The following is a 19670-nucleotide window of genomic DNA, read 5'->3' on the forward strand; positions in this document are numbered from 1 at the left end:
TTAAAGTGTCGCCTATGGCCAATTTTGGTTGCCGTCGTTTCCTGCGATGTCGCGGGTGCGCGCAATTTTAAAGCTTGACATGTTTGGTGTCTATTTAACCGACGTGACCTGATCTTTTATATTTGACCAAAAAACTGGGTAATAATAAATGTTTCCTAACATAATGTTACAAAAAACTATTTTTTTTCAAAATTTTCAATAATTTTTCCTAATTATAATAAAAAATAAAACCCGTAGTGGTGATTAAATACCACCAAAAGAAAGCTCTATCTGTCCCCAAAAAATGGTATAAAATTCATTTCAGTACAGCGTTGCATGACGGAATAAACGTCAGTCAAAGTATCGCAGCGTTGAATACTGAAAAATGGCCTGGCCAGGAAGGGGGTCTAAACACCTGGTCTTGAAGTGGTTAAATTAGGGCAGCATGCTGGAAAACCCTTTGAACACTACTTTACATCCTTACATTCTGCTAAAAGATTGCATTAAAAGCAGGGATTCATTTTAAATTTACTGTATGTCATATTGACAGGGCCAGATTTTTACTTTCTGCCCCCGTAGACACTTGTGTTGCCTGCAATCCCACATCTGAATGTTCTATGGTGGATTAGAAAGATTAGCTATTGGATCAAAGGGCATAACGTAGAATGGCTGCTACATTTTATAGAACAATATTTTTTTTCCTTCAATGATACAGCCAGAAATAATCCATATATGATGTGAGATTCATGTGTGATTTCTTTTCATTTTTTGTGGTTTAATGATAAATGTATTTTGTAGACCAGTGGGACCTGTTCCTTCCATACTAAAATAACCGGTTCCCTGTGTACAGTAGTTAAAGGCTAGGCTCTGAAAAAACAAAATTTAAAAAAGGGATTATGGATTGATTTCTTTCATTTCTTCATGAATGGTTACAGTATTGGATGAAACACTGCAGCCTAATATGCTAAAATGGTTAAAAAAAAACTAAACTATCCAAATGTAAAAGTAAACCAATTAGGAGGAGGTGTGGGGCAATGGACTGCGGTTTCTAATAGCTTAGGACTGGTGACTGGAGGATCAGTTACTTTCCAGGCAGCTTTCTGAGAAATAATGGTCATAGTACGGCACATGTCTCGTGTAGACTGGTGTATGGTGAGGAAACGTGCTATATTTAGAATGTTCAACATTCCCTTTTCCTCTACCTGTTATTTTTTCAGCCGTGATAAAGGAGGACCCTTTGAACCCCCAAAATGTGTTGGCTTTAACTGAATGCTATTCGTAAAGTAGCATTAAACTCTCAAACATTTGTTTTTCAATAATGAATCCAGATCCAACCAATATACATTTCCCAGCAAAGTATCACTATCCCTGCGTTGACTATCGATGGGTCCAGGGATAGTTATTGCTTCCTAACCACATGTAATCCTATCACATAAGGTTTAATGCGGTATACCAGCGTTCTGTTTCAAATGTGGCCGCTGTTACCCGATATACCGTGAAACGTGTAGTTCATAAATTCATCTTGTAGATACCTTGTAGGCAAGATTTATATTGTTTGAAGTAAGAAACATCATTGGATGTAATGTATACTTACCATATAAATCGACAATAGTGGTACTAGATGAAGTAACTGAGACAAGAATAGACTGGAATGAAGCCATTTAATTATTATGATGTTGGTTTTTAACAATGTTGTTTTAACTGTACAGAGTTGTAAATAAAGTACAGTAAACTCCCCATTATCCCCCATTCAAGCTAAAAGCAAAAAAATATTTTTTTTGCCGGTGGCTTGATGCACATTAAAAAAATGCAGGTTGCTTGGTGCACAGTACACTAAAGAATTTTGTTAGCAACTAAATGTATTTAGTTGCTAATAAAATTATTTGTTTACATCTTGCTGCTGGCTAGATTCTATGGTTGGCAGCAGAATGTAAACAACGTGGAGAAATAGCCAGCCTGCTATTGGCTATTTCAAACTGCAATAGCCAATAGCAGGCTGGCTATTGTAACCACATACTGAGCAGAGGAGCGGGCCTGGGAGAGAACTTTCTCTCTCAGGTCCACTCCTCTGCTCAGTAGGTGGGGTTTTAATAGTCAGCGTGTTATTGCAATTTGAGATCGCCAATAGCAGGCTGGCTATTAAAACCCCACCTACTGAGCAGAAGAGAGGACCTGAGAGAGAACTTTCTCTGTCAGATCAGCTCCTTTGCTCGGTGGACAGTGTTTCAATAGTCAGCTTGCTATTGGCTATTTCATATTGCAATAGCAGGCTGGCTATTATTCCCGCCCACTGAGCAGAGCAGAGGACCTGAGAGAGAACTTTCTTGGTAGGAATTTTTTTTTTTAACAAACATATTGAGGGGTTTTCTCAAATTTGACTGCAAAATTGGAGATACAATTTAAACATCAAGGAGCAGCATCCATTGTAAGTGATTCCATCATAATTTGATATAGCTTAAAAACCTTTTGACTTTAAGATCACTTTAACCCCTTGCCGTCCGCCCATCGTAAAATTATGGGTAGACGGCGGATCTCCTACAAGCGTTCGGCCAGCTCTATAGCCAGCCGATCGCTTGTATGACCTTGCATGGTGCGCCCCCTCGCCGCTGCCGGTTATCCCGGGCACCGCTGTCCCCCCTGCGGTGCCCGGGACTGAGAGAAGAAGCTGATGAAGCAGATCTCTGCTTCATCAGCTACTTTGAGGGTCCCTAGGTGACATTAGGGGTCTTGGGGACCCCTGATGTCTCCATTAAGAGGACCCGTCATTTTTTTCTAGCTATCACATTGGGGGCTTTTTATCCCCCTATGTGATAGCAATCGAGTTAAGTGTAAAAAATAAGTTTACAAAAAATAAAATTAAAGTCTCATATTATATTTTTTTTAAAACACCAAAAAAAGTCTTAAGTCTCCCGCCCCCACACGCACGCACTTATATAGGTAAATACGCTTTGGGCACGCCTACGTGCAAAAACTATTGCGCCGCACATGTTACATATCGCTGCGAACGTGGCAGTGAGAGCAATAATTTTAGGGCCATCAATCACTGATAACACTAAGCTCATGAGAGGTAAAAGCTTTTAAAGCTTTGCATATGGCCAATTTTAGGTCATGGTAGTTTTTTGCGATTTTGTGGGCGCACGCAATTTTAAAGCTTGACATGTTTGGTGTCTATTTACCCGATGTGACCCCGTCTTTTATATTTTACCAAAAAATTGGGTAATGATAAATGTTTTATAACATAACGTATGGAAAACAGTTTTTTTTTTCAAAATTTTTGGTCCTTTTTTTCGTTATATATTAAAAAATAAAAAACCCAGTGGTGATTAAATACCACCAAAAGAAAGTTCTATCTGTCCCCAAAAAAATGTATAAAATGAATTTAAGTACAGCGTTGTATGACGGGAAAAATGTCAGTCAAAAATACAGCAGCGCTGAATACTGAAAAATGGCCTGAGCAGGAAGGGGGATAAACACCACGGTCAGCAAGTGGTTAATTAGACTAATATTTGGACCCAAAGGTTATATGGCACGGTCCTCCCCATAAAGCAAATGTAATAGTATCTGTGTCACCCACAACAGCCAATCAAATTTTCCTTCTTAATTTTTCGCAACAAGCATTAAAAAGCTGGTGTACGACTGGTGGCGATGGATGAAACATGCTTCCTTTACACCTTTGTTAGACACATGAGCTGATATAATCAGGTTTGCCACTTTTATAATAAATTACTGCGCTTTAATAATAATAATAAATTAATAATATTAAAGCCTCTGCATGGCAAGCCTGCGTTAGACATGATAACGAGCAGAGGCTCATATTATTCCACATGAAAGATTTCAAAGCAGAAGAAGAATTTGTTAAATCCCCATCACATAAATCAGCTCTTACACTTACTCTCTCCTTAGCTATAACTTATTTAGGGGTTCTAAATAAAGCATTGAATCGGGAATATCCAATAACAACCAAACTTCCAACGCACCAAACCAAGATTCTAACGTGAAATGATACGGTTCCTAATTCCTTGCCTTTTCTTTCATTTGATGTTGTCTCCCTCTAGTGCTCAAAACCAACCACATCACCATCCGGTGCCTTCAAATGAAACAAATGTTAATGATCAATTTCATTTTGTGTAAACGGGCCGGTTTCAGTAGTTTGGTAATAAGATATAAAAATCTATAACTTCAGTAACCTATAAAATGTTTGGTAAGTAACATATGTCTCAAACTTTAGGTCATCGATCCAGCAGAAAAAGATTGCAATTGGATTTTCTAGCATTGATTTTCCATGGATATAGCGCTCATCTTTATACGTACTTTCTGTTTCAAATCTGACTATTGGTATAATACATTAACTTTTAGTGAAATAACATAACTGGTATATTTTTAGCACTGACAATTTACACAGTGCTTTACATAATGCACATTCACATCAATCCCTGCCCTTAAGGAGCTTATAATCTAGTTAATCGAGTTCCTATTTCACATGCATACATACAGGGCCAATTTAGACAGGAGCCAAACTAACCTTCCAGCATGTTTTTGTAGTGTGGGAAATCAGAGTACCTGGAGGAAACCAATGCTATATATATGATATATAGATCACTATAAATAGATTTATAATTATGTGGTACATTTGGGTTAGGTCTCATTCACACAGCTTGGAGTCGGCCTGTAGAGATCCGTGCAGGGAAGGACAGGTGCTGCGTGTGATTTTACGCAGCAGCCTGTTCTTCCCTATGGGAGTACACAGCCGTATGCCGCTGTGCGCTCACCCGAGCTGCACATCTGTGAGGGTGCTTGTACTCGTACACAGACAGGATGGATACTGTCTGTGTCCAAGCACGGACACCCACACCCTCACGGATGTGCAGCTCGGGTGCGTGTACAGCGCTGCGTACTCCCATAGGGAAGAACAGGCTGCTGCGTATAATCACACACAGCACCTGTCCTTCCCGGGAACGGCCGTGCACGGGCTCTTAGCAGTGTGAATGAGGTCTTATAGAGCTACCGTATATATGTGTTTTGGTAACATATTTATGTGTGTGGGCAGCTGGTAGGACAAGAAGATCCATTATTTATTATTTACTATAAATGTATTTATAGAATGCTGATGTTATAAATGATAGCATATGATGTGACTTTATAACACCTTTAAAATACAAGTGTAGCCAAAACCCTTTTTTTGTTTTGGGTAGCATAAGGGAGGGCAGCACAGTGGCGTAATGGTTAGCGCTTCTGCCTTGCAGCACTGGGGGGTCACTATCTGCAAGGAGTTTACATGTTCTCCCTGTGCTTGCCTGGGTTTCCACCCACACTTCAAAGACATGCTGGTTAATTGGCTCCTATCTAAATTGGCCCTTGTATGTATGCATGTGAGATAGGGACCTTAGATTGTAAGCACCTTGAGGGCAGGGACTGATGTGAATGTGCACTATGTAAAACGCTGGGGAAATTGACGGCGCTATATAAATACCAATAATAAATAAATAAAATAAAAAATAACCCGTCAGCTTGTTTTTGCCCTCTGCGTCCCATTAAGGAGATTTCCCTTCACGTTCTGCCCTATAGCCACAACAGGAAGAAAAGGGAAATCCAAAACACAAGAATTTGGCTTTGTCAGGAATCACACGTTACTGAATCGTGGGTTCTGAGCAGAGTTGGTATTTAAATAAGAACACTTCTCTACAGAAAGGTGCAAAGATTTAAATAATCCAATTACTGAATTAATTAGTGCAAAAATTAAAACAGCACATACCTCTCCTACACCTCACACAAGCCTTATAAACTCTATTATGCAAATATAATTAACAAAATTACTTGCAGATAATTAGGAAGCGCAAGAAGCGGATGCACACTGTGTGGCAGTGCGTAAGCAAGCTACACATCGCTGCATTCAGCTAAGTGGCCTTTCTTGCCAATAATTCAGTTAATAAAACGCATGCCAAAGAAGTATTAGTCGCATATTATTGTACTAAACTTTAGGCTGGTGTGGGGTGATTATTCACAATATGGCCATTATTTACCGCCGAAAAACTAGAAAATAATAAAAATAGAAGAATTACAATCAAACACAAAATACTGTTATAAATGAGAGGAGCTACTATTGCTACCAAGATAAAAATGAATATTTATATTCCAAATATAACCAAACTATGTTTTAAAGTCCAACTGAGGCCAAATCATATTCCCGGGCTCATTCACATCATCTTCATTTGGGTTGCTATGTCCGTTTTTTCCAGCACAGCCTGAATGCAAGACAAGGCAATTTGCCTTACCATGGATGGTGACAGTTCACACCACTGAGTTCTGGTGGAGTGTGCTTAAAAAAAAGTTTAGCATGCAGTACTTTTTTTAAGCGCACTGCAGTGAGACGCAGAACAACCACATTGCACTATGGTGTGCCCAAAGAACGGAAATAAATTTCACTTGTGACATTTCAATAAAGTTCTAACAAAAAAAAGAAACAGTGCTATGTGGCTTGACCAAGTACATCGGCACTGTTTGTGCAGGTTGAGCGTGGCTGCTGGTGTGAACAATCCCTCAGTTGTGCATAGAGCAGTGAAGAATTAGAACCAGTCAGTTTAAAAATGATTTGTCCCCACTGGGCGAATTTCTCTTGCCTTCCTGTCTGTTCGACAGAATAGGAAGTGAGCCAAGGAAGTGACACAGACTGGCAAAAGAGCAAATAGAATCAATTCACACAGCCTTTTTTCTTGATACCATGATAAATATAGCTCATATCTCTAAGAAGGGTTCTCATCATGCGTCAGCCCATACAAGGGTTGAAATGCGTTGTGCTAAGATTGAGTATACTTGGATTTTTGAATGAACTTTCATATGAAAAATCTTCATATGAAGAATCAGAATAATGCTATCAGAGACATGTAGAATGTAATTTGAAATTCTGCTTGGTTATAGCATTCAATTGTGGAATGAATGGAGTTTCCCGAACGAAAATCACGTTCACTGTTAGAATTTTGTTTTTTTTGAGAAAAATGTTTCATCCGGCTCCTTTGATTTTTATTGTCACTTTGGTCGAAATTGATTGTCATTTGTCAATTTGACCCCATTAACTATTACAAAATTGAATGTTCTCAAAAGGAATGTACCGTATATACTCGAGTATAAGCCGTCCCGAATATAAGCCGAGGTACCTAATTTTAGCAAAAAGAAAAATCTACTGGTGTATAGCCAGCTCATTCATTTTAAATGGGCCAGCAATGTACCTGGGTGCACTCTAGACTGCACCTGACTGACCCTTTTTTGGGAACGCAATGTAAGGTAGTGCATTACCATTCATTGCTTTAGCGCTAATTGCAAAACCTAACCTAATGACTATTAATGGAGTTCTAAAATCACTGCTATATTAGACATGTGCACCGGCAAAAAAATTATTTTGTTACATTTTGATTCGGATTTTGCGTTATTTCGTTTTTCGGGATTCGGGTCCGAAATTCCATTTGTTTCGGGATTTGGACGAACTTTCGTAGCAGCAAAGTGGCATTAGAAAAAATATATATTTTTTTTTTAGTTTGCAGAAGAGGAAAAAAAATTCATACCAGACCCTTTCGGGGGACCCCAGCCCAAAAAAATGGGGGGGAACGTGGGGTCTCCCCTAACATTCCTACCACACCCTTGTTCCGAGCACTGGCCTGGCAGGGCAGGAAAAGGGGGGACGATCAAGCGCCCCCCCCTCCCTGCGCCATACCAGGCCACGTGGCCCTCGGCATTGGGAGGGTGTCACCATGGCGATGAGGACAAGGGCCTCTTCCCCACAACCTGGACCCGGGGGTTGTGGGGGTCTGCGAGCAAGGGGCTTATTTGCATCGGGTACCCCTTTAATTAAGGGGAGATAAAATCCTTTGATTGAAAAAAAAAAACAAAGGGCCAATTTTTGACTATTCCTTTAATTTTAAAAAAAATGGCTCCATGAAAAGTATTGTGACACCTCGGCTCACAGACCTGAATGGCATTCGGGAGTTTGAAAATGCTATGTAGTATTTGACAGCTGAGAATGTCAAATGGGCTCGCTCCTTCCATCTGTTTACTTTCGAGCAGGAATGTAATTTTGCGGCGAGTTTTCGTCGGGTTTGGACGGTCGTTGTGCGGCGGGACTTTTTTTATTTCGGCGGGGGTCATGCATCGTGATTGACGCTGGATTACATCGATGGAGCCATTTTTTTTAAATTAAAGGAATAGTCAAAAATTAACTCTCTGGTTTTTTTTTCAATTAAAGGATTTTCTCAAAAGTCTGGACTTTTCAATAACTATTTTATTTAACCCTTTAGTGAATGGGTAGGGGTGGCATCTGGGTGACCCCTTAATTAAAGGGGTACCCCAATGCAAATAAGCCCCTGTGCCCGCAGACCACCGGGTCAGGGTTGTGGGGAAGAGGCCCTTGTCCCCATCGGCATGGGGACACCCTCCCAATGCCGAGGGCACGTGACCTGGTAAGGTCCAGGGAGGGGGTGGCGCTCGGATCAAGGGTCTGGTATGTCCCATATTTGCATTCTCTAATTAGGAAGCCGCCTGATTAGAGAGCCGCTGACGCCTCTGCCTGACTGTGTTCAGCACTGCCATCAGACATACAGAGGCGATTGGGGCAAGCCAGGCCTATTTTCAGTGGTGGGCCCGGATGATCCAGTAGCCCCTATGTTAATCCAGCCCTGCTCTAGGATCAGATCACATAGAAGGTGTCAGTTTTGGTGCAAATTACAAAACTGCATCAATCTATATTGCAGGCAAATGGGAAAAGCCATTTGGGAATCCTTTTTCCATTTCTCGGGGTTATTCCCTATTTACTACTGACATCATCAAATTAAATCACAAATAACAATAGAAAATTCAACTTGTCAAAACTGGCCGCCTCTATGAAAAGTGCCCCATTCATAGCAAGGAGAAGAACATAATATTGACATTACACAACTGATATACATCAGTGCTCCTCTCTGAGGCCCAGGACAGATGTATGAAAGTGGTGGATCATGACCCGCACAGCTCTGACAGCCAGGTATGTGTAACGTGTCCACCAAAAGACATTTCAGAAACGTGCTGAGATTCCGCAATGGTGAACTCCACCCCGTCACTGTGCTGCAAAACATCAACATGCATAGGGATCAAATGTAGAAGCTGATCTTACTTCCGCTCAGAAGGTGTGATAGTTCATGATCCTGAACTGCAGGATTTGAAGTAGAGAAGTGAAATTACAATGCATGACAGCTATACTGACATTTCATATATATGCCAGATACATGGCAGCACTATAGCCAATCTTCCGGACTCCTGATGTGTTACAAAGGAGGAGAAAGATGGTTTATCATGACTTAGTTAACAAAAGAGAAAACGTGGGACTTTATATTTACCACATGTAGCACACATTGATCAAAAAAGAAATAAAAATGATAATAAAAATTGAATTTTTTAAATATCAACATTTTAAAAACCATATCCAGAATGAATATTCGTTGAATCACTGAATAACACTTTCCAAAGGGCAGCCACAATTTATAAATAATTATAGCACTATCACCATCAACCGTTAGATCATTTTGCAGCACACTCTACGTCTACACGTTTCACGGAGGACCCCTACTTCAGGACCAAGTTGTGTGTCACTCTGGGAGTCATGCCTGTACTGTCAGTCTTGCAATGCCTCATGGGAGTTGCAGTTCCACAAGAGCTGGAGGGCTGGAAAATAGTTTTTCATGAACAAGATGTGTGTCACTCATGTGTTGAATTTCAGACATCCTTAACAAGCCAACAGTACCTCACATTAAGATAGATTGTGAAAGTTCTCCTCTGCCAGTTCAAAACATAGAGCGGAGCATCTTGCAGGTCTACATGTGTGATATGCCCATACCACCTGGCGGTTTTTAAATGCTGTTCATTAATTTGATGTAGCCTACTTGTGTGACAGTCTGGAGATCATCTTATGTGTTTTGAACCAGCAGGGGAAAATCATTCACTTTCACCAAAGCGGAGGACCTCTTCTTCATGAACAAGATGTGTGTCACTCATGTGTTGAATTTCATAAATCTGCACCAAGTCATCAATGCCTCACATTAACGTAGTTGTTGAAACTGCATAATTCTCCCCTGCTGGTTAAAACGCATCAGTTAATCTCCAGACTGTCACACAAGCAGGCTACATCAAATCAAGAATGCCAGTGAATATCGTTCAAAAACCGCCAGGTGGTATGGGCCCATCAAGCATGTAGACCAGCAAGATTCTCCGCTCTATGTTTTGAACTGGCAGAGGAGAACTTCTCTAAATGCCACTGACACACATCATTTATGCGCTTTCACAATCTACCCTAATGTGAGGTATTGTTGGCGTGTTACAGTTTTATGAAATTCAATGCATGAGTGACACACATCTTGTTCATCAAGTGCAAAACGTGTGTAGACCTATAGTGGGCTGCAAAATATCTAATGCAGGGGTGGGCAACTCTGGCCCTTCAGCTGTTGTGCAACTACAACTCTCATGAGGCACTGCAAGACTGACAGTTACAGACATGACTCCCAGAGGCAGAGGCATGTTGGGATTTGTAGTTAAAGCACAGCTGGAGGGCTGGAGTTGCCCACCCCTGATCTAATGGCTGATGGTGATAGTGGTATAATTAAATATAGATTATGGCTGCCCTGTTGGAAAGTGTTATTCAGTCATTTGTTTTGGGTTTTTTATGGTGAAGGGATTTCCATTCATATGCTTTTTAACATTGTTATATTTTTAATTGTAATACATTAATATTTTTCATCATTTTTGTTTTTTCATTGTTTGATCAAAACATGCTGAATATAAAGTGCCATGTTTTTTTTTTAGCTCATTGTTTTCCATTTTAGGGATGTCAGCATGGGAACAATATTGTGTGTGGTCTCCATCCCTTTCTACTGAAAGTGATGTTAAGGTCATAATGTTTTTAGGCTATTTCAAATGCTGATGAAATCACTTAAAATGGATTCTGCTCCTTAACGTTTAAAAGTTTTAGTTTCCTGCAGAATCAGCTGGTCCCCTGAGCACTGGCCCTGATATCAAGTTTTAGGGTGGCTCATTGCAGGGTCCTATGGAGCCATCCTTGTGTGTACTAGTAAGCTGTGTCTCCACAAACGCAGACACAGCAAGGCAAGTTACCCGCCTACTTCCTTTGCCTCCTTCCTCCTCTCTTTCCATCTATCCAAGCTAGTAGCTGGACAGCTGCTGGAGACTGCTCTGTCCCTTGTGATCTTGTACTGGACAGGAAATTCAGGAGAGCACAGGTAAGAGAGTTGGAGCTGGCTGTTCAGAAACATGATGACTGTGTCTGTGTATATTTGTTTCATCTGGATTCATTATTGTAAAAAAAAAAAAAGATTAACAGGGTTATTCACAAAAGGGTGAAGAGTTTGGAGAAGTCAGGAGAAGTGAACAATCTAGGACAACATAGCTGATTTGGAAAAATACTCCAATTCAGCTCACTTTCCAGTTCAGCTATGTTGTCCTAGATTGTTCACTTCTCCTGACTTCTCCAAACTCTCACCCTGTGAGAGTTTAATACTACTTTAATGATACCATGACACAATTGTGGGGCACAATTAGAACTGGTGTACTAACTGACAGCAGCTAGGACTTGCAGTTTATTCCTGTGCTCCTTTGGCGTACACAGGTTTGGTGTCATAAGAAAGAGAACTGGAAAAAATGTATGATTACCTTCAATTTGATAGGCTGCTGTTGCTGCTCCCCATGCAAATGAATCAGGAAACTTTCCACTATCCATCTCTCCTAGTGTATCCTTGGGAACTGTCGCCGCTATCAAATGATGCGGTTTACCCCACTGCGTCCTGTTTAGTCCTTTGCTCTCCCTCCAGATGTACAACTGCAGTCAACAGCTGTAAAAGAAAATCAGGATATTTGCAAAATGTAACCTCAAACTATCCTCACAAACAAAATACAAAATTGTCCTGTATTGCGGCTTACAGGCTTACTTTGAGAACATAGTGCAAGAGCTAGTGATGTGCCATACTGTGTATGCTATCACTTCTGTACTCATTGTGTAAAAATGTACCAGAAAGATGGATGACTGCTGTCTATTGATCCAGCAATCCAAGACTCTAATCAATGCAGAGAATCACTGTATTTCACTTTAAACTGTCTTTTTAAAGTGCATTTTTAAGATTTAACTCCTGAGTTTAGTGTTACTTTAAGCAAACCTGTTATGAGAGTTACATAGACGTTTCATTGCTGAGCTTATTGGCCTCCTGTCTTCAGTACTTTGAGCCACTGACCTAGAAGAAGTCCGCTGCATACTTGTTTTGTGTCAGTGGTTTAAAGCAGAGGAGTGCAGGGGATGCTCACATTTCTTTTCACGGTGTCCTTCGATCTTCCAGTGGTAATATAGTGACTTCCAGTCTCCTACAGTGAAAATACAGTTGTTCACTCGGCACCTCTTCCATACAGAAAACATCTGGTATTTATTTCAGTGAATACACTGTGTTCTCTGATTTGACAAGGATTTGACAAGGAGGGGAGGATGATGTCATGATCTACCCTCAGGGGCGTCCTGAGGCCGGGTGTCACCTGGAGCGGAGGCCGAATGACACCCTGCTGTGACGTCATCGCGCATGCGCGGTCATCTAATTGACATCTGCCAATGGCCATCTAAGTGATGGACTCCGGCACAGAGAGGAGGGGACGTTCACCCGGCGGGATAAGTTATGCCTCCGGGTCTCCTCCTCTCCCCTGACATTGTCGGGCTCTCGTCCATGACTGAGTGCCCGAATTTTTAGACGGGGGTGACACCAAAATGACTGTCAGTCATTTAGGTGTCACCCCTTCAATAGTGTCAGCCGGATGCCCTCATCCAATCAAACAACACCTTGTATTCATTGAAAAGGATACAACATGTACTCAGAATGTATTCACAAAATACAAACCAAAAAAACCTCAGCGACAACACCCCTATCAGCTACAAGCACTAGAGCAGTGGTTCTCAACCTTTCTAGGGCCGGGACCCCTTGGTAACATGTGCCAAGTTTTGGTGACCCCCAACGGTAAGATTTAGGAATGACGCGGCTGCTGCAGCGACATCTGGGGGCGTGGCAGGAGAACTGACACTGCTGTGCTAGGAGAGGGCTGAGGAGGACTCTCACCTAGCACAGCAGAAATCACACAGCGACCCACAGCTTGAGAACCACTGCTTAAAGAGACAACGAATCCCAGAAGAATACAACAAATCGCAGCAATAGTCCATTATACTATAGTGTTCTATTGGTGGCATTTGTAGTCCTCTGTAGCTGCTGGTATTCTGCGTTGCACTGTATATAATGTATTATTGTTGGGATCTAGCTATGCATTCCTATGGGGGTTGTTTTTTTCTGATTGACGGCGGCCAGCAGGCCTGATGTCAGAAAAAAAAAACCGCAGAGAAAGGTTTACTATTCTCGAGAGTAAACCTTTAGGCCCCGTTCACACCTTTGCGTTTTGTCGGGCGTTCAACGCCATGAAAATCCCATTGTTTTCTATGGGTATGGTTCACACCTTTCCGTATTTCCGCCCGTCTGAACGCCCTACAAAACGGCTGACGCCCAAACAAGTACATGTACTTCTTTGGGCCGTTTTGGAGGGCGTTTTCCATTGGGATACAGCCAAGTAGCCTTCGGAATCGCGCGACGGTCGCGCGATTTTTTTACCACAAATCGCGGTAAAAAAACCGTGTGAAGGTCGCGCGACAGACGTGCATACGTAATACGCCTAGGTGTGAACCCAGCCTTACGGGAGCTGCTAGGGGACCCTTGGCAAATAGTAATTCGACCCCCAACGGGGTCGCGACCCCCAGGTTGAGAACCACTGCACTAGAGAGATATACATTTCTGAAATGAGTATAAATGTGCCACGCTATTAAATACAAAGTATCCTATCAAATCCGCATTTAATAATGTTGCTTTATAACACATAACAAAGAAATTAAATTAAATAGATGTGTGAGCCGAACTACAATATATCGTGTTAACAGTGTATCACATCAAAACAGACATGGGAAGGATGCCAAATGAAGCAATATGTGCATCATTGTTCGTACAATTCTTATACAGTACATGAAACAAAAGTATGCATCCACTGATAAGAGTGTAGATATTCCTCTTCCCCATGAAATCTCCTATAGAGTGCTGCTCACCTTACAAACAGACCTGCACAGTAGATCTGATAACGCTGATCCCCTTTGTGACCAGGCAGGGTTAGCCCACATTTGGAATTAATCTCTACCTGATCCTCTTCAGTACTTAGTAATATGTTGTATCAGCCCAAAATGAGAGCAAACACATACCTTAGAGCACACTGCTTCACTGTATAAAACTCTTTATTAGAAACGTACTTACATATGGAGGCATATAGCCTAATTGCACACATAAGGCCCCATTCACACTAGGGTACGATTAGGTGCTTTTATATGCATGTTTAATAGTTTTCTAAATGCATATAAATGCATCTAATGATTTCCAATGGATCCATTCAAATCTTGCGTTTAGATGTGTTTAGATGCTGTTAGATGGAGTCAGTTTAGCTGTGTTTAGGAAAAATAGAAGTCAGATGTTTCCAGGAAACAGTTTTAGCTTCTAAATGCACCAAAATGCATGTAAACGCAAGGAGCGTCTATTTGCTGAAATATCATTGGTTACTTCAATGGACTGTTTCAATGGACAAAGGGCAAATGTATCTAAAAGCATATGCGTGTAAACGTGCGTGAACTCGCTCCATGTTAATTGGACATGTGCATTCGGATTTGGACGAACCTGCAAATCAACGAAATTTAGTTTATTCAGCGCTTCGTCCGAATCCGAAATAACTAATGTACTAAATGCCCGAATATACGAAAACTTTATTCAGGCATATATAAATTACTTTTCAGAACGCGCGGTGGCCATATCGGCCGCCGGCGCGTTCTGTACATGCGCGCCGCCATCTTGGAGTATATCTTGGTATACACCAAGATGGTGGCGCTCGAACATGGGGATGCCGCCATCTTGGTGTATACCAAGATACACCCCAAGATGGCTGCGCACATGAGCAGAACGTGCCAGCGACCGATATGGCCACCGCTCATTCTGCAGTTTCAGTGTGTGGTTTCGGATTCGGAGGCTCGTTGCCTCCGAATCAACTTCCCTTTGCAGCTGCGTATGTATAGGTATCTGTGTGTTCTCATTCTCATGAGTACTTGTACCCCTGTCGCTGGATAAAGTACATGAGCTGCTTTTTGTCAGATTACATTTTGGTCCCATAGACTTCATTACATTACATTATAAGTTTTTTTGGTCCTATGGACTTCAATGGGAAACATTGTGTAACAAAACGCACAACAAATGGCTCAGGTGTGAGCCAGAAATGAAGGGGACTCCTTGTCTTCAGCGTTGTGCTGCTCTTAGCTTTGAGCGACAAAAAGCCTAAGAACAGAGCCTAAGAGAGGGTCAAGATGACAGCCAGGAAAACAGCAGTTTGACAAGGAGGGGCCAGTTTACACTACCCACCCACAAAAAGAAAAGAATGAAAGTTTCCTGAAAATGGCTGGTATAACAAAAAACTGAACATTATCATCAACCCATGCAAGAGTGATAGCAGCTAAGCTTCACATCAACCTCCATTGGAGCTGGAGGGGCAAAGAGGTCTGGAGCACTTCTTTATAGTAGGGGGTTAGTGTACTTTAATTGGTTCTGATTATCTAAAGTGTTTTCAATAGCAAATATTGATATTCTTCCTTTCAACCCCAAAGCGGATTGGAAATAGGAACATAGAAATCTTACATTTCTATGGACTGCACAGCTTACGCCATATATATATATATATATTAAAGTTCCAAATTCTAGCACTACCATCACTAAAGTAACTGTAAGAAATGTTACATTTCTATAAACGCTGTCCTTACAAGTACACACTAGGTGGCGACATTGTAGCATTTTACATTGCACTTTTTGGGAAGCTGGACAAGCAGTGATAGTGTCACATACAGGATGACTGAAAGATGTCACCAGATTTTATTCCTTCATTGACTGTGGTACATGGACCCTCATCTCTCCAGCTGTTGATCTAAAGCTGCCCCTAGATATGGGATATGGGTCAGATCTTTAGAAAGATTACAGCATCAATAAGCATGCTGGTATTGGCTAAGGAGTTTGCATGTCCTCCCTGTGCTTGTTTGGGTTTCCTCCGGGCACTCCAGTTTCCTCCCACACTCCAAAGACATGCTGAAAGGTTAATTGGTTCCTGTCTAAATTTGCCTTGTTTTGTATGCATGTGCGATAGGGAGCATAGATTGTAAGATCCTTGAGTGCAGGGGCTGATGTGAATGTGCACAGTGTAAAGCACTGTTGTCGGCACTATAGAAATACCTGTAATACATAAATCTATATGTTAATGAGCAGTGTCAACCTGGACAGATAATGATACTGACTTTTTTCTTGGAAGTACAATCATTGGCCAGTAAAGTCCATTCCAGGTCATCAGTTCTTCCCTTAGGAAATAATCAGAGAGTTGTCTGCAGAAGTAAAGCTGTACTGCTTGAATTTTGGCCAAGTCCTGCTGACTAGGTCGAAATTTGCGCAGTATGCGGCCCTTTCGGGACCATTCTGTTTAATAAAAGTTGATTTTTCATCCGACTTTTGTTGAAGGATTCGGGCCAAGAATTGTCAGCCAAAAAGTTAATACAGGCAGTTGCAGACCTAAGGAACAAAGAGCCCTGGTGCAAGATTTTTTCTCAGGCCCCTCCAGAAGCCCGTTGCACCATCACCTAAAGCCTTGGTTCTCAACTGGTGGGTCGTGACCCAAGAGTGGGTCGCGACCCTTTGTTCAGTGGGTCCCCATGTGCCTTCCACTTTTCTAGTTGAGAGGCTCCTCAGCCTCCTCCTAGCGCAGCACTGTCAAGTCTTGTGCCAAGCAGCCATTCAAAATATGCTGTCCGGTGCCGAGTGTCAGCTTGAGGTAGGGTAGGCTCCATCCATACCTGCATGGCTTACAGCTCCCTTGCTTGTCCTGTAGAGGTGCCTGGACCGGTGTGATGTAACATACTGGCTCCTGGCACCTCTACAGGGTGTGCAAGGGAGCTGTACAAGCAATGCACATATGGATGGAGCTCCATCACTGTACAGCAGCCCACACGGAACCCCAGGCTAAGGATAGGGAGACTGGGTGGATCTTAAAAAAAGAACAAAATAATTATTTTTTGATGTGTGTGTGAGATTGTGTCTGTGGTTGTGTGTTTTTGAGGGCCCACTCACACTAGTACAGTGCATTAAACGCACTGTACTTCGCAATCGCACCTACCACGTGTTTTGGTGCGAGAAGTGCATTGCATTGCCATTCATTTAATGGCACCCCAAATGCACCTCCCACCCACAGTTCTATTGCGCGCATCGGAACGCGCAGTACCGCAATGCCGTGCATTCCATTGCAGTGCAACTTGGGTCATGACTTAATGACCAAGGACAAATGTGGGTCCTGAGGTTACACAGGTTGAGAACCACTGACCTAAAGTATACCCTATATACTCAATGTTCTCTTTATATACACTGTTCTCTATATACACAGTGATCTCTATATACTCAATGTTCTCTATATACTCAATGTTCTCTTTATATACACTGTTCTCTATATACACAGTGATCTCTATATACTCAATGTTCTCTATATACTCAATGTTCTCTTTATATACACTGATCTCTATATACACAGTGATCTCTATATTCTCAATGTTTTCTTTATATACACTGATCTCTATATACTCAGTGGTCTCTATATGCACTGATCTCTATATACTCAGTGGTCTCTATATACACTGATCTCTATGTACTCAGTGGTCTCTATATACACTGCTCTCTATATACTCAGTGGTCTCTATATACACTGATCTCTATCTACTCAGTGGTCTCTATATGCACTGATCTCTATATACTCAGTGGTCTCTATATACACTGATCTCTATATACTCAGTGGTCTCTATATACACTGATCTCTATATACTCAGTGATGATCTCTATATACACTGTTCTCTAAATACATTGATCTATATATAAATACAGGAACATACATAGAAGAGGTAGAAAACTTTGCATATGGTGGGAATCAATTATGTCAAGTAGAAGTGATAGAAAATGTTGTTCTTATATAGTAGAAGTAAATACAGGTAAAGGTAAGGTGATACAGAAAACGTTTGTGTTGCATAGGGGCGAATAGAAATAACTTTATTATATATTGGGAATAAATACAAGTGAAGGCTATGCAGCAATGAGCCTGTTGGTAAGCAGAGGAAAGTTACTGCCTGAGCATATACAGGTTACTCACACAAAGACCCCAAAGAGCAGAGTTCAGCTGCCAAGCTCCTTCAGCAATGGCCGCATCATGCCCCAGCATCTGACCAACTGGCAGTGGAGATCCGCAATGATTGCACCGGCATTCTCTCCACTGACAGCGCGATCCTACACTCAGAGTCTGCAGCCTGCCAGTGATCACCAGGGGAACTCTCAATTTACTCTCATCTCTCACTGTCCCCCGGTTCTCCAGGCGCCTGCCTGCCGGCTCTCCCCTCTCCTCTCCCACTGCTTGTTACACGGAAGACGTCCTGGAATATTGGGGGCTACCCGGGACCACTGGGCCCCCCAGGCCTTGGGCCCTGGTGCTGCTGCACCGGCGGTAGGTCCGCCCCTGAATACAGCCAATGAGCTGCAGTCATGGATCATGTATTTTGACAGCAGGGTTGCTGGCTGTCAGAAACAATAGCCTGGCAGGGAAGATTCTCCCATCCATGCTGGTTAATGGGGATGGGGAAATAGAGCATTTTTATCATTCAGTCTGCAGGGCTTAAAGGGGTATTAAACCCTCCAGTGTTTTTGCATATATTTACAGCAAGCAAACAGTAAATATATGCAAAAAGTGAAAAAAGAAACGCTTTAAATTTACCTGTGTCTTACCCGTGCGCTCCCGTCCAAAAATGTGAAAATTCTCGGGCCGCAAAGCATCTTGGGGCGGACGCATGCGCAGTTCACATTTTCGGCCGGGAGACGAGGAGAGACACAAGGTAAGTCTATGGATGCGTACACCCGCATGTAGACACCGTGGGACAGGAAGTGCCAGCAAGGACAGAGGAGTCAGCGCTGGATCGGAGACCCGCAGCAGCGCTGGAGAGAAGGCCCCAAAACTAATTATACATATTCCAAATTGCAGCAGTGACCCTGTAGAATAAAATGGGGGCAGTTACATTTTATGTCACACATTATTTGTGCTACTGTTTACCAAATCTATATATTAAGGTTTCATTCACACTAGGTGCATGTGGATGCTTTTATATGCATGTAAAAAGCTTTTGTAAATGCATAAACATGCATCTATGGTATTCCAATGGGTATGTTCGCACCTTGCTCATTGGCTGCCGGCTCTGATAGATTGAAGATGATCAAGGAATGCCGGCTGAAAGGGAGCCAACAGCCCCACACACTGTGCCACTGTGTACATTAAAAACCAGCCGAAATTTGACCAGTGTATGGGCACCTTAATACTACGTTACTGTAAGTGATTGTGTTTTATATCTACTCTAAAGGCCCCATTCACACCCAGGCAGTTAGTTGGGCATGAATGAGCCTGTCACTCAACAAACGTCCCTGAGCTTCTTTTGGGCCATTCTGCAGCGTGTTTTGGCCCATAGACCAATGGAACAGCCAGAAAAATGTGTTGCATTT

General features: G+C 42.0%; 1 protein-coding gene across 1 annotated transcript in view; it reads right to left on the minus strand.

The window, feature by feature from the left end:
* LOC108792128 (cytosolic beta-glucosidase-like) overlaps positions 1-11825 on the minus strand; it is a 44815-nt gene extending 32990 nt beyond the window's left edge. The window contains exon 1 of the mRNA XM_018562832.1: positions 11662-11825. Within this exon, the coding sequence (XP_018418334.1) occupies positions 11662-11728 (67 nt within the window). The 5' untranslated portion in view covers positions 11729-11825. The remainder of the gene's footprint in view (positions 1-11661) is intronic.
* Between the last annotated feature and the right edge of the window lie 7845 nt (positions 11826-19670).

The sequence above is a fragment of the Nanorana parkeri genome, unplaced genomic scaffold, assembly GCF_000935625.1.
Source record: "Nanorana parkeri isolate BGI_ZX_2015 unplaced genomic scaffold, ASM93562v1 scaffold605, whole genome shotgun sequence".
Lineage (NCBI taxonomy): Eukaryota > Metazoa > Chordata > Amphibia > Anura > Dicroglossidae > Nanorana > Nanorana parkeri.